The 15823-nt window shown below is 33.9% G+C and overlaps 1 protein-coding gene across 1 annotated transcript; it reads right to left on the bottom strand.

Annotated features, from left to right (window-relative positions):
• Nucleotides 1-564: 564 nt before the first annotated feature.
• Gpa2 (Glycoprotein hormone alpha 2) lies at nt 565-14591 on the bottom strand. The gene is made up of 3 exons (XM_023171342.2): nt 14483-14591; nt 8003-8112; nt 565-995 (listed from the first exon to the last, which is right to left on the bottom strand). Exons 2-3 carry the CDS (start codon nt 8109-8111, stop codon nt 736-738), a joined length of 369 nt encoding a protein of 122 aa, XP_023027110.1. The 5' UTR covers nt 8112; nt 14483-14591; the 3' UTR covers nt 565-735.
• Nucleotides 14592-15823: the final 1232 nt, after the last annotated feature.

The raw sequence follows: 15823 nt of genomic DNA, 5'->3' as shown, positions 1-15823 counted from the left end.
TAAGTTCTATTTTGAATTGTTTTAACACCGTTATTGTTTTCAAGATTCCCGGAATGAAATTGTAAATTTTGGGAGCTAAGTAATGATAACCTTTTTGTCCTATTGCTTTATTCATTCGTGGAACGATGTACTTATTTTTTTGTCTTGTAGAATGGGAGTGAGTCGTCACATTCGTTTCGATTCCATTAATGTGATGTCTAATACATACTTGTTTGAGATAAAGCTGTCTAATATCTAGCATTTTTGTTTCTGAGTGGAGAGAGTCACTTGAGTATCTTGGTCCTTCATCACAAATCATTCGGAGAAATTTTCTTTGAGACACTTCAAGTATATTAAGGTAAGTTCGCGATACACCCCCCTACCCGATTATTCCATAAGTGCGTTTCCACCAAACTTTGGTAGACAATTATTTTTTGTTTGTAATCAAGGTACGATTTGATTTGTTTGCAGTTTGTTTCAAAAATGGTGTTATGACCGAAACTAGTCAGCAAACATAAAACTATCGTGGAAAATAGACAAAAGTGTATTTTTACATGGATAATACTGAGAAATAATATACATCAGTTACGAAACAAAATTTAATGAACAAATTTTTGGTAATCAGTCAGTCAGCATAGTATATACAATAATTATAGTATAATATAATGTACATCACATTTACAAATCACCTTGAATTTTTTTGTAATTTTTTAAATATTCATATGTGATCAACGCCTCGACAGTATCTCTCTCACTCTAATCTTTCTTACAGTGGTAGCAGGAACAAGTGACTGCTGATTTGAAAGTGAGTGTCCTCATTCCGTCCACACATAAAACTCTGGCTTCTACTGGCTCCGTCTCCATTATGTTACAACACTGGCCGATGGAAGTAACCGGTTGTGTGGGAGTGATCTTAGGAAGAGAAGGAACCGCGTAGCTTTCGCAAAAACCCCTGCAAGCGTTCGTCGTCATGTGAAACTCGACACAGTTCGGGATGCTGATTTTTCTTGTGTGTCCTATAAAAAACGAAATTCATCTAAGAAGTGGTTGCTAAAACTATTTTCCACAGTTTTTGTGCTAACTAGTGGTGTTGGTGTGAAACCAAAACTAAAATAATCATCCCAAAAATAAAATTTCTATGTGATATTGGATTCGACCCTGTGGACACTGCTCGAATAGTCATATGAGTGGCCAATGAGACTATGTAAGAAAATCAAGAATATTTCATATGCACCTCAGATAACTAAAAAAACAAAAAAGAGTTGTTTTTCTCTCCGGGAACTATATTTTTCAAACTATCAAAAAACATATTCAGGTAGGTATTTTGCCATATTTTATATCCAGAATGACATTGCAATTACTTTCCATTAATAGTCTAGGTCACAAGATCCTTTTTTTTTTGGAATTTCTGTCCAGGAGCACCGCAACTGAAAAATTTCAAGAGGGACTGGAAAAAATTGCAAAAGTTATGAACAATTTAGTAAAAGAAAATGTGGGTTTGGTTTTCTGCAAATATTTCGGAAAATGATAAAGATATCCGAAGTTTGAAAAAAGTTTTAAAGTAACATAAAAATCCCGTTGGGAAAATTAAATTCCCGTTGGAAAAATTAAAATAATTTGATTTTCCACTTTGTTATTAATAATCAAACACGTTAAAAAGTGAAAAATTCAATTAAAGCAATAAAAAAATATCCAATAGTCAAATTTACTCGTATTCTTATTATTTGCAGTTACATTTAAATGATTTTTCATAATTATTAGCAATATTTATTAAAAAAATTGTTATGAACAAATGTACTGTTTATAAGATATTTGAAATTCTTTCGGGAGGATTCTTATCAGTGATGAATATTATGATTTTTTAAAATAAAATGGTTTGTTTGTTTTTTGATTAACATTTTTTTTGCTACAAATATGACTATTAAGGAATGATTTTTTTCAAATCATAATTTCTATTTCACTTTGATATTCTGAAAAAAACTTTTTTTTAATTAATATTTTCTTTAGTTATTCAATGAATAATTTTTACGATATATTTTCATTACAACCAAAAAAAACAAGGAAAACATCTGTCACTTTTTGTGTGAAAAATGTTTTCTCAATTTTTTACGAATTTTTTTGTATTTTTTTCAAATCGTTCCTCAATTTTTATATTTAGAAGCAGAACAAATATGTTATTCAACAAATGCATTTTTAAACAATAATGAATAACAAAACTGTTTTTAAGAAACGATTTTCTTTTTAAAAATCATAATATTCGTCACTGATAAAAATCCCCCAAAAAAATTTCAAATATCTTATAAACAATACATTTAAATATAACATAGTTCACACAAATAGAGCTGAAAATTATAAAAAATCATTTTTATATAACTTCAAATAATAAGAATACGAATAAATTTGAATATAGAAAACAAAAAAGTATTCCTTTCATTGAATTTTTCACTTTTCAAAGTCATTGATTATTAATAACAAAGTGGAAAATCAATATTTTTTTATTTTTCCGACGGGAATCTTTTTTGAAGGCTTTCGAAAAAAGCGCCAATAAGTGAAAAAAATTCTAGAATTTTAGTTTAGAAATTATCAGAGTTTTTATGTTGATTTAAATCTTTTTTCAGTAAATTTCCTTCTCTTCAAGAATCTTTTTTCAAATTACGGATATCTTCAATATTTTCCGAGATATTTGCAAAAAATCAAACCCCCTGTTTTCACTAAATTGTTTATAACTTTTGCAATTTTTACGAGTCCCTCTTGAAATTTTTCAAAAATTGTTAGAGGTCATCCCAAACCAAAGAGCCCTGGATTTTCGCTGCCCTTGGACAGAAGTTTAAAAAAAAAAGGATCTTGTGAACCAGAATATGAGTGGTTTCTTATTTTCAGACCCATTATTGAAACTGATTTTTTGTATACGAACCTACCCATATATTTTTTATAATTGTTAGTAAATCATTTTGATATTGCTATAGTGTGTTACAGTGCGATTACTGTGCATATGATTTTGTGGTATAATTGAATATTACATCGAAGGATCAATTTGTCTGGAGACAAATTGATCCTTCATTGATTCTTATGATGAAGGAAAGAATCGATGCTTTTTTTTAAGTAAATGATATCTGAAACGATCAAACGAAAATATACATTCAGTAAACTCAGAAGTTTCTAGACAAATTTAAAATACTGTAGTATACTTTGTTGCACTCAAAATGCGAACCGTTTGTAGAAACACAAAGTTCTAAAAAACATGTCCACACTACCATTTCAATGGAAACCAGTGTGATACTTTTTTTGAATGTTCCCAATAACGTATTTTTCAATTTGTTACCATTTGTGTTGTTGATAATAATAATTAATAAGCAGGGATGGCCACTAGACCTTTGGTGAGTTGCCCCACCAGTTATCCTAGCAACTGGTGCAAAACCGAACCGTAAGCCCAGATGCACCCGGAAGAGAGACCCCTTTACTCCCGCCGGTGTCGGACATGGGTATAGAAGGCTAACCATCCAGTAGATCCAAAACTTGGTTCCTGGTAGTTGACGAATGTGCCTCCACAATCGACCCGCTCGGAGGAGTCAGAGGCAAGGTGGTGGGGCCCATAACGATGATTTGCCTAGCGATAAAAACCCTGGCAATGACAACGGACGCTTTGAGTGGACGCATGCGCTGAGAGATAGCCTAAAGCTGCGTTCCCACGGGGCAAAAATACGAAATCGTGCCACTCTTTCGTACTCACTGTCTTGGCTCACGACTGGAGTAGGGATAGGCAGCGAACCAGCTGAGTGTCGTGGACAGTTCACACACAGTCACATTCACGATTCAGTTTTCCTTGCGAAGCCGACCGCGATGAACGAGCTCCTAGTTGAAAGTTGTGCAGTTTTGTGTTCAACCTTCAGTGCTATTTTAGGTGAGAGATTGAAGTTACATGGACAGATAAGAAAACGGAAGAAAAGGCGTTATTGGGTGAGGAAGTGGATACTGAAAAGAAGTTCGGAGGTTCAAAATTTAGTTGACCACGAGCTAAGGAGTAATCACCATGAAGATTTTAAAAACTTGTTAAGAATGTCTGAAGAACAGTTTGATTATATCCTGGAACGAGTAACTAAACATATTTTAAAATCAGACACCAACATGAGGCAAGCTCCGAGTCCTAAAATAAAACTCCAAGTTACGCTCCGCTACTTAGCTACTGGGGACTCTTTCAAAAGTTTGGAATATTTGTTTCGTGTACTAAAAAATACAATAAGCAAATTTATACCAGAAACACACAAGGCTATCATCAAAGAACTCGAAGAATTCATAAAAATAAGTTTAATTGATGTTAATAATTACAATAGTTATATTAACCTACATACTCAAGTTAATATTTAGTTAGCAACTCAACATTTTACCCACTTATAAATAAATCGCTCACAACTAAAAAAAACCCCTCTACTAATCAACCCACTAAATAAAGACGTTTCGACTCGTCAAAATCTGGTTGGCAACTGTCGTGTTCAAGCTTCAAAATCAAACACGTTTGATATGGAGAGTGAGCGGTCGTGGACTCTCCACGCTTCCTGAGGCTACTGAGGCAAACTCACTACACATCGTTCAGACGGGACGTCTTCCACGAATGCGTGAGTCACGCCAGCGTGCCACGCCCCGTGGGAACGGGGCATTATGCATTGCTACGAGAGTAGTGAGCCCGCGCGAAGGATTTACATGGCGAGAACGCGTGTTCTGTGGTGTGAACACATCCGGAGCATGCCGACTTTTCCGCCAAAAATTTTAGGGATTACGTATCCTACCTTCGGTGGCAGGGCTACGTAGCTCCTTCTCAGTCTGCTGACGAAGTGGTGGGAGCGACAGTTTTTCCACCCGTTGGCACGGCTGCAGAGGAGACTCGCATCATTCCACCAATGGAGATAATCAGAACACGCAGAGCACTCCACAGAACTAGGCTCCTGAAGCCACAAGGTCTGGCTCGTTTCGAAGCGGAGGTTTGTGGTATTCTACAGAAGAGACTGACATCTGGTGAATCTAAACAGCCATTCGATCGCTTTCCGAATCGGAAGGACGAAATCCCTGTCTGGCAGTTCGGATGGCAAAATGGCGGATACACAAGTTGGTGGGCTAAAATTTTAAGTTGACGACCATCAAACAGCACTCCTTTGAATTCTAGTGGCCGCTATAAAGTCACTAGTGAGGCGAACGAGGAGTATCGCGGAAAACCTCAAGTTCCACGTATTGTGGATAATCCACCAATCGCTGATCAGGTGGAATCCTTTTGGAAAGACATATTTTAACCTCCAACTGACCTTCCTGTGAATTTAGTTCAAGAGCGAGTCTACAGAGGAGATGGATGTCGAGTTTACGACTCCAACTGACCTCCCTGTAGATTTAGATCAGGAGCGAGTCTACAGAGGAGATGGATGTTGAGTTTGCGACTCCAACTGATCTCCTTGTAAATTTAGTTCAGAAGCGAGAGCTTCTCAACTTCCCAACTCATGATCCAATAACTGAACCTAAAAAATAGGTTTAGTGGTGCAGCCAGGAAACGACTGTGTCGCCTCCTCAAGAGCGGGGTACCTTACTAAACCGCCTTGCACCAAATTCTTGAGCGGAATCTGTCTCAGGTAGGGGAACAAACCCCCCATGGTAAAAGTTTAAGTGATGATTCACCTAAACCAGAGGCCAAAAAGCCCTGCACGGCTGAATCTAAGGCCTCGACAGGTGTAGCTGACGTGCAAAAATCCTCATTTGAGAAGGTTATCTCGGATATCAAGGTGGGAATCTTGCACCTTGACTATCCGACTACCTCATTAACGATGGAACAGCAGAGTACATACTTTGTGCCTGCCCTGCTGGGGACCGAATTAGGTTTTTAGAGTTCGACAGAGCCGTATTCTTACCATCTGGCCTGAAAGACCACTCACCATACAAACTAATCGGCATCGTTAAGAAGATGGGTTTATTTGGCCGACTGTGAATAGGTGTGAGCCACAATAAACCCTTGCGGGTTGCGGTGGCGGGTCGAATAGACCCACTCACTTTGGACCTAACATAACCTTTTAACACCCGCAATCACTCAACTCAGATACTCCAGCCCTAGTGCAGTTCAAAGCTTTCAACATAGAACTTCGACAGCCTGACCTCAATGATCTGCATAACCTGATAACCCCGGATGACGTTCGAAGAACGTTCCAAGAACTTTGCTGGTTCAAGCCCAGATGAACTCAACGATTATTGTTGGGGAAAAGTATCAAGCAGGCACCGCCATCTGGCCTGAGTTTTTGTGCTAAATAAAGGATCAATATAGTTTCCATATTCACACGTCAATAAACATTAATAGGACACTCAGAATACCGTGCTCTTTTTATTATTATGGAAACCAAATGCAATGACATCGTTAAAATATCGTCTTCAAATCTCATGAATGTTTTGATTCAGAGTTAAACATTTATTGTTATTCTTTAATACATGAAGATAACAAAATTTTAAAGAATTTTTTGTACATCATCATTACCATATTTCTGACGTGTGTCTATTAAAGAAAAAACGTGCTTGATTTAATTAAATAACAACAAATAACTATCAATAAACAAAAATTTCTGCTCAAAACTCTATCAATAATTGCTGATTATCAAAGACATTGAGCCTAATAGCTCAGTGGCGAATTTCACAATTCCTCATAGTAAAATTTAGAAACATGTATTCAATTTTGAACAAAATGGCATTGATTTCTGAGAGATACTTTCATATCGTGAATAAAACATTCATTTTCATTTTTTAATCATATCGACTATAGATATTGATATCTAATGAAAACTTTCCCTACATCAAAAGTAAAACAACAAGTTAGCATCATCAGGAGACCAGCAAATTAGTAAGCAAAGGGCTGAGATTATAGAAAGTAATAAATACGCTAAAATGTTAACTGAAATATCAAAAATTTTGTATTCATACTCTTCAGGAATATATTTTCTTGAATATTTTCAATAATTCATTTATCGTTCTTAATATTCAAAATAGATTAGAACTGTCTTTTGAAAACCTGCCAATCACCTAATCTCCCACGAAAAACCTCATAAAAGCATGTGAGCTGAGAAAAATCATAGTAGTATAACCCTCACGATTCGATGCAATGTTTCAAGTCCTTATTATAAAGAAATCATGAATATTAGGTCAATCAATAAATTGTAAATGTTACAAAATCATCAATGAAAATCAAAAAATAAGTATAGCGAAAATTCTCAAAAAATATATAACACTAGATGATACTTCTGTCGAAAATTAGTATTAAGATATATTAGAATCTGTCAATTTAATTATACGCGAATTTAATTTGACTGGGGACCCCAAAAAACTAATGCGCAGCGCTACATTTGAGACACAAAAACATGTTGCAGGACAATATTTTGAGCACATGAAAAACTTTGAGAAAGTTATGCTCGTCAAAAATATGTACAGCCATTCCACGGAAAATACAAAGAGAATTTGAAGAGGACATCTCAAGATTCATTAAAAAAATTAAATTTCACAAAGTTCAAAAATAAATATAAAGACTATTTATCAGACAGAAATTAAATCAAATTATTGGTATCTTGTACCGTGGTACCGTGTTAGGAATCACACGTTAAAAGGTAAGACCTCGTAAGCTCGCACAAGTTTCTCAATTTCTGAGAGTTGTCGTTCGTATGGGGACGACAGCTGATTAACGGAAAAACAGATTTTAAACAGAACAGATTTTTTTGTAAAGAATAGCTGAAGTAAACTCTTTATGTAAGGTGTTTATTCGTATTTAATTATCATTATAATATCATAATATATAACAATCACAGTTTTATTTTTGGTTTTCTTTTCTTTTTCTTTTTATTTGTTCCCTTTTCAGAATCAAGTGGAAGAACATTTTCCGTGATGTATTTCATTGCGAACGATAAACTCCGTCCTTTATTTCAATTGTAAGTTGAATATATAAATTATGTTGAGTTTTTTGTTTTGGTTGTGAAATAATATATGCGGTATTATTATTATTATAACCACTCACCAACTTTATGGCAGCCTGGAGCTCGCCAAGCCTCACCCGCATTTGCTGATCCTGGTATGAAATCAATAGAGGAAGAAACAGCAACAAATAAAAACCAAAAAGGTGGCATTCTGAAACAAAAGTTGGGTTCAAAACTCATTGTATACAAATATTATGGAGCTAAACTTTGAGTTCCTTCGGTACTAGACAACTAAATATCCCCACTTTCATGAGAAAGAAAGATTTTGGCTTTCTACTTTTCCATCTTTATACAAAAAAAATGTGGGAATCTTCCAAAGAAAATAAGGAAGCAAGCGATTTCAAAAAAAGGAACTCTTGCCTTATCAGTCTCACGATAAAACATCGAGTGTCTACCAGTGAGGATGACAGTATTCCATGCAAGTGTTCCATTTAGTTTAGTGTGTAGAAATCATGTGAATGATATCTGATTCAATTCCATAACGAATGTTTGGAATACAAAATTAGTAGAGAAATGTGTTTTTTGTATAATTCAGTGTTCATATAAAAGTTATTATTTCGAAAGTATTTTTCAGTGTAATTCAATGTTTATATGAAAGTGGCTGTTTCAGAAAGGGTTTTCCTTCCAGTTTGTGTCTGAAAGTTACTTCTTTGCATGACGTACAAATCTTTGTATAGAGTTCTTTTTTGAAATCGATTGCTTCTGTCCTTCCTTTGGAAAATTCCCCACTTTCTTGTTAACACTGAAAACATTATTCCTCTTGTCTAAACTTCCTGAAATTTAAAAAAGTGTTGGATTGAAAAGAGAACATCTTGTTCTAATAGTACTCAAATTTTGAAAATGGAATTTTGACCATTTTCAATAATTTTCAGAAAAGTATAGCGATTCTGAATCTGGAAATCAATATATTCGATGATATTGATGGTTAGTATCTCTTGTACTAAGTAACCTTTCAATAAAAGAATGTATTATTATTATTATTGTTTGAAGGTGATTGACAATGTTTCGTGATGAATTTCACTAGTTCGGACTTCCATTGTCTATTATATAAAATGATTTGAAATCCCTGAAACAAGTAAAAAAGAATAATTAAAAAAAAAAGAATAGTTGAAAATAACAATTATATTAAGCAACAATAAACCTGAAATGAAATGATAGTAAAATAACCTACAAGTAAAAATATAATAATTGAATAAATAAAAATTAAAGGAATGCAAAAAGAAAATAATAAAAATAAAAAAGTGTAGAGATTCCAAGTCACGTTAGTTCACGACGTTTCGATTGTTGGTATCTACAATCGTCTTCGGGTGATGACTGGGTGATTATTCTTTTTTACTTGTTTCAGGGATTTCAAATCATTTTATATAATAGACAATGGAAGTCCGAACTAGTGAAATTCATTATTATTATTATCATTATTATTATTTTATACCGAAGTATGCGCTGGTCGGGCCCTATCCCCTGAAGCCCCGATACATTCGGGAGGGCGTGCCAGCATTATCAACCAACGACCACTCCCCACACCTAGGGGTAAGTGATCATTGGGTCCGAGAATCATGTGCCCTGAGCAAGCGCAGTGAGCCAAGAATGACAGCCTTCTGCATCTGTCCGGCTAAGATTTCTGCCTTAGTTTGGCAAGCCGGTATGATTTTAAGATTCGAGAGTAGAGAGGGCATTATTCCACCAAGGACTCCAATAATCAGAACAACCAGAGGGTGGGGAACAAATGATTCCAATAAATTCGGCACTTCTCGTTCCCCACAACGGATTCAATATACCCCGGAGCGTATGGCAACACAGGTGTCTCGTCAATACCGTAAGAGTACCGTAGATGGTAATATAGCACTCTTAGGGCTGCGTTATGTCGATGGATATAGGTCTCATGGTCACGGACCATGCATTATTATTATTGAAGTTTCATTTATGAGTAGTAAATATAGTATAAATTGTACCGAAAACTTATGTGAATTTCTGGAACTTCATCTAGCTTTTTCTAATATGACTAATAACCAGTCCGTGCAAAGCTTATTGTTAAATCATCTGAAAATGGAATTTTCAACAGGTGATGATAGACTGTATTGTCAAACATGCGTCAAACTAACTGACTGTTATGAAACAAGTATAGGTGAGGCACCAGTCAATCTAATAATAACACTGATGATTTTCAAACAAGACTCAACCTGTAACGGAAGCAAGAAACTCTTTGGAAGATTCGAAATAGATGAACATTTCAACCTAGCAGACCACTATTATAATAATAATGCAGTCATTGTTCACTGTGGTTCTGGCGTTGAATTTGGTCATTATTACGCCTTGGTCAAAGTTTTATTGAAACTATTTTCAGTTTTATTGAAACTGTGAAAAGCTTTCTCAACAGCTACTACTGAACAATTTCTTTCTGTTTTATAGCCGTGTCGTCCAAAACCTAATTGATCAAACTGTGCGTTTCAAAGTCTACATGAAAAAATCTAAAAGCTCTGTATTTCAAAGATGATTCTAGCAAAATATCAAGTGTGCTACATTTTTGAAAAAGTCATTTTAAGCTCTATTGAAATATGTAGGAATATACAGGGTGTGTCATGAAAAAAAGTAGTTTTCCATCAATAACTATTGATACACGTTAGAGCGGCTAAGTATAAGTGCACCAAAACGTATAGGAACTAGAATTTACAACTGTTTACCAAATGAATTGAAGTCAATATGCAGCCTTTCGTTGTTTAAAAAAATGTTTAATCAATTCTGTTAGAAAGATGTTTTTATACTCTTGACGAGTTTTTGAATACAAAAATGTGATTTGCTACTACGTATTTTTCTTGTTCATTCTTGTATACAGTGTCACCGATAAAGTCCGCATCAAATGGGAAACTTTTTTATTTATCGTTTTATGTGAAATTTGATTTTGGCAGTAGATTTTGCTTAAGAAATGATGTCAAATGGCGTCTACAAAATAGGTCACGTGATTTCCTTAACCTGTCAAAATTGACATTTAAAAAAAGAAACATCGAAAAATGACATTATTCTTCAAAATATTCTAAAATATCAAAGGATAAAAACATTTTCTTTTGTAATTTTATATCCACACACCAAGTTTCAAACCCATAATAAGTATTTTTTATTTTCACTATTTTTCCGCATTCCTGCTTTTTCTACTTATCAAAATTTAAGCACACCTGTACTAAATCATTTATTTCAACTAAACTCGTCACCAAATTTCTTTTTTTGTAATAAAATAATATTTTAAGAGCCTCTTTGATGTTTAAAACAAATTTTGAAAAATAAAAGTTGTCAAACTTGATGCAAAGTTCATCTAGTTTCAACGAGGCTTTCAAAACTATACAGTACTTGAGTTTTTAATGAGCAAATGGCCTCACAATATGAATTAGAACAAAACGGAACATTAGGAAACAATATCTTAGAGTGTTTATTGTTTTTTTAACAAAAAATACAGTGGAATTTAATCTTAATTAAAAGGAACTGAAAATAAACATGTACCTATACCTAATAGGAAAAAAACACGAAAAAAAAGACTCACGACATTAAATACACTACATTTCTGTATGTCTTCCATCGCGTTCTATGCAGATAATTGTCTTTCTTGATACATCTTTTATTGAGTTGCTGATACTCACAGGGTTTATGTTTAAAGTAGAGTTTCTAATAACAGTTTCTAGGTGATTCACGTCACGAAAAGGTCTTTGTTTATAAACGATTTGTTTTAAGTAACCCCACAAGAAAAAATCTTGTGGGGTTAAATCTGGCGACCTAGGCGGCCATATTTGCTCCATATTTCGCCCAATAACTTTGCCCCTAAACATTTCTAATAGTTTCTCTTTGACTTGTCTTGAACTATGAATAGCAGCCCCGTCACATTGATACCACAGACTGTGTCTTATTTCAACCGGCATATTGTCCACTATATCACTGATCTCAGTATTTAGAAATTGCAAATAATCCTGAGAAGTTAAATTGTGTCTAAAAAAGAATGGTCCCATTACCTGATTATTTAAAACACCGTCCCACACATTTGTTTTAAATGAATATTGGTCCCGACATTCTATCACAAAATGAGGATTTTCCTGAGCCCACCACCTACAATTCTGGGAACTGACTACGCCGTTCGATGTGAAGGTAGCTTCGTCGGTCCATAGGATTTTGTAAGGAAATTTTCTGTTTAATTCTACTTCTCCTTGGTACCAGAAAGAGAAATCTAGTCGAACATCGAAATCTCTTTCCTTTAAGGTATGTATAAATTTGGGTTTGTAGGGTTTGAGTTTATTTTTATGTAAAATTGCTCTTACGCTTTCTCTTTTAACGCCAGTTCTATCTACAATATTGGTAATACTTGATTTTCCCTGTTCGATAACATCCAGGCAGACAGCCAACTGAACCTCATCATTATTGCGTGATGGATTATGACGTTTTTTAAAAGTATTTTCAACTGAACCAGTCAGTTTAAATTTTTTTAAAATCCTACTTACAGTGGATTGCCGTACATGTTTTCACATAAAACGATAAATAAAAAAGTTTCCCATTTGATGCGGACTTTATCGGTGACACTGTATGTATATTTTTTGTTTTGTCCTTTTATGTATACAACGACTATATCCTATACATTTTTTTGACATTTTAAGGAAATAAATATTTTGAATTCGAATTTGAATTGAATTTGAATATCACATTTAAAAAAATGTGTGCTCTGTGCTCTGGAAATTTTTTCATAGAAACAAGAAATTTTCGACAGGAAAAAAGTTACAGCAACTTTTTGAAAATGCACAATTTCGAAAAACATGCTGTATCTCAGAAACGATCATAAATATCCATATGCGGTTTTCACCATTAGGTTTGTCATAAAATTTGATCCTCAGATACAGCCATCTGTTTTCATCTATCCAGATTGAAAACAGGAGGTTCCCTTTAAAAGTGTCCCATTTGGCTCAAAAGTCAAAGTCAAAATATGCTTTATTGTCTGAAGATTAACATCTTATTGACAAAGTTCGGTTAAAATAATTCTACAAATAAATTCACACATAGTAGCTATCGCTACTTGTCAAGTTATAATTATTCGAGTAATGTTCTCGAAAACTATACACTATAAAATAATATACATTGGCAGGTAGTTGTTGAATAAAATTTCAAGTAGTTATTGAACATATGTACAAAGAACAAAAAAATAACAATAACAATTAGTATTTACATAGCACTGTACTTCACTTTCACGAATATAGCCAATAAGTGTTTATTTAGAAAATTTTCAATATTGATTACATAAAACGAGTCAGCCACAAGTCGAATCAAAAAGTATATTGATAGTACTCTGATACATTATAAAAGGTTCTCTTACAAAAAAAATCCTTCGAGACTAAAGTTTACGTTATTGCATGCAAATTTCAGATTTGATGGAAGGTGATTGAACAATTTTAACTCATTATAAATGAAAGAGATTTTAATGAGGGAATATTTTGGAATGGGCAAATTAAAGTCGTTTTTTTGTCGAGTGGCGTGTGTGTTAATTGAAAATCGATTTTGATGTTTTGCTATGAGACATATAGTTTCAATAATAAAAATAGATAATACAGTGAGGATTTTTTTACCTTAAACAGTGGTCTGCAAGAATCTGGTGGTTTTGCTTTACACAGAAAACGTACAGCTCTTTTCTGTATAACTAAAATTGATTGCAGTGTTGTCACACTACATGCACCCCAGAAAGGAATTCCATATCGTAGATGAGATTGTATGAGAGAGTGATATGTTACTTTGGCAGCAGCAAATCCCAACTCATAAGATGTCAGCCTCACAGCATAAGACCCTGAGGATAACTTTGATTTGAGACTCTTCATGTAGTCTTCAAATTTCAAATCACTGTCAATAGATAGTCCCAGAAATTTAGTTGATGGTTTATTCTCAACAAAGATGTTGTCAATTTGTAAATTGCTGATGGAACATTTGAAGCAAATTACATTCGTTTTAGAGATATTAAAACTGGTAAGATTTGCGTCACTCTGTACAAAGAACAATATTTTTGTAGTATGTCGAAATAGTTCAAAATTAATGAAACTCAGTAATTGTTAATAGATTTATAAGAAATTACTCCTACAAAATTCATCGTACCAATTTGTTTGTCTCTAAAATAGGTAGGCACTTAAAAATATAAATTGTACTGAGTACTTCATAAAATTCATTTTTGTCATACTTCAATGCGTTACTTTCGGATATTCCGACGAGTTTCAAATGAATTCAAAAACCAATTTCTCGAACAAAAACGAAAAATCCTATCAAAAAAATGTATAGGACACGTTTTATTGTTTATTTCATTATCGTAATTTTGCAATGTATCTTTAAACAAATACATTCAAAGGATTCGTAAACAAAATTTGTACTAAATTGTGATACGTATAAATAACGACAGTTTTATCAAAATTTTGACTCCAGTGACTGACCTTTTTGCTAATACTTTTTCAGAAAACTTTCCAAGTTTCAACTTTCAAATTATTGTGTAAATAAACGATCTGCTCTCCACTCACCTGGATGTGTTTTCACTTTTTCGATGTTGTTACGTGCACAGCGTAACTTGGAATGAAGGGTTGGACAAACAGTTCAAATACTTTCTATCTTTTTCTCACGCGTTTCTCCCACTTTCAGTTCAGTTCCAGGAACACCCCCGCGCGAAGCTTTATTCAGCGTCTTTTTTTTTACTACAAATAAACCGACACAGAGGACTTTATGATTATGGCCAACTCATCGGACAATTGTCGTAAAAAGCTAATGGGGTGGGTTTTTTTCTTGAACGATGAATTACGTGAAAATGATAATTCATTATTCTTGTTCCAGCCGATGTGAAGGTCGTCGTTAAATTCAAGGGGTGTGAAAGAACGATTCAACTGATTTTGAAATGCATGATCACCGCTCACACACAGCAGGACGGCAACATTATATTTTACTTACTAGGGGATGAAAAAACTATGAGGGTATTTCAATAGTTTTGTTTGTTGTTATGGGTCTAATTCAAACTGTAATATCAGTGGAAACTTATTCATATTTATCGAAATAATTGCCTTTTGCCAACGTAACACAAGTTAATCAATTCTAGGGTTACCATAATTTCGGACCACCAATCCAGGACTTCTTTTTTGATTGCTGGAAGCCAATCCCGGTCTTTTGTAAATACGCATAGGGAATAATTGTATAATAATTAAAAAACAACATTTCAGTAACAAATTCAACCTTTAATTATTCATGAACTGTCTACTCTAAGTATCTGTATTAGTTGTTTAATGATATAACTAAAGTTAAGTCTATTTATCTAATCTACTGGATCCTTCTGATCTTCTGATTATTGGCCTTCGGCTTCAGTTGGACGAGGTTGATGTAATAAGCAGGAAGTTGAATTCATTTTAGAGGATTAATGTTAATGAAAACAATATTAAACTATTCAGGCTTGGAAAATTCAACGCAGCAAAAATTAGGCTACTTAAAGTTATTCTGAGCTCTCCAAAAGACGCTAAACTTGTTTTAAAAAATAAATCAACAAAAATCCCAGGAATAAAAATATCCGGAGACCAAACCAAAGCTCAACAAGAATATTTTGAACGTATTAAAGCCAAACTTGAAGAGTACATAAGAAATGGTGATGTTTCAAAAACAATAAAATTTATTAACAATATACCAACCACAGTAAACAAAAATATTACTTCACAACAAAAAACCGATAAAGGACCTCTATATCCACCTCTTTAGTGATATCATATACTGAACGCCCAAAGTTTGCTGCATAAAATTGACCAAATTCAAATAAGCATTTTATATTACTCTCCAAAAATAATTCTAGTTAGTGAAGCTAGAATAACTAGTAAAATTGAAGATTC

The sequence above is a fragment of the Leptinotarsa decemlineata genome, unplaced genomic scaffold (assembly GCF_025532065.1).
Source record: "Leptinotarsa decemlineata unplaced genomic scaffold, Ldec_3_MD MMD2_tig00026294_RagTag_RagTag, whole genome shotgun sequence".
In the NCBI taxonomy this organism is placed as follows: domain Eukaryota; kingdom Metazoa; phylum Arthropoda; class Insecta; order Coleoptera; family Chrysomelidae; genus Leptinotarsa; species Leptinotarsa decemlineata.
This window is presented reverse-complemented; position numbering and strand designations above follow the sequence as displayed.

Bases quoted from the DNA above. Each gene is read 5' to 3' on its own strand.
- Gpa2 (XM_023171342.2), bottom strand. From the start codon at position 8,111: ATGCCACCTTTTTGGTTTTTATTTGTTGCTGTTTCTTCCTCTATTGAT. The intron at 996-8,002 runs GTGAGTGGTTAT...CGTTTTTTATAG, and splicing joins TCCAGGCTGCCATAAAGTTG to GACACACAAGAAAAATCAGC.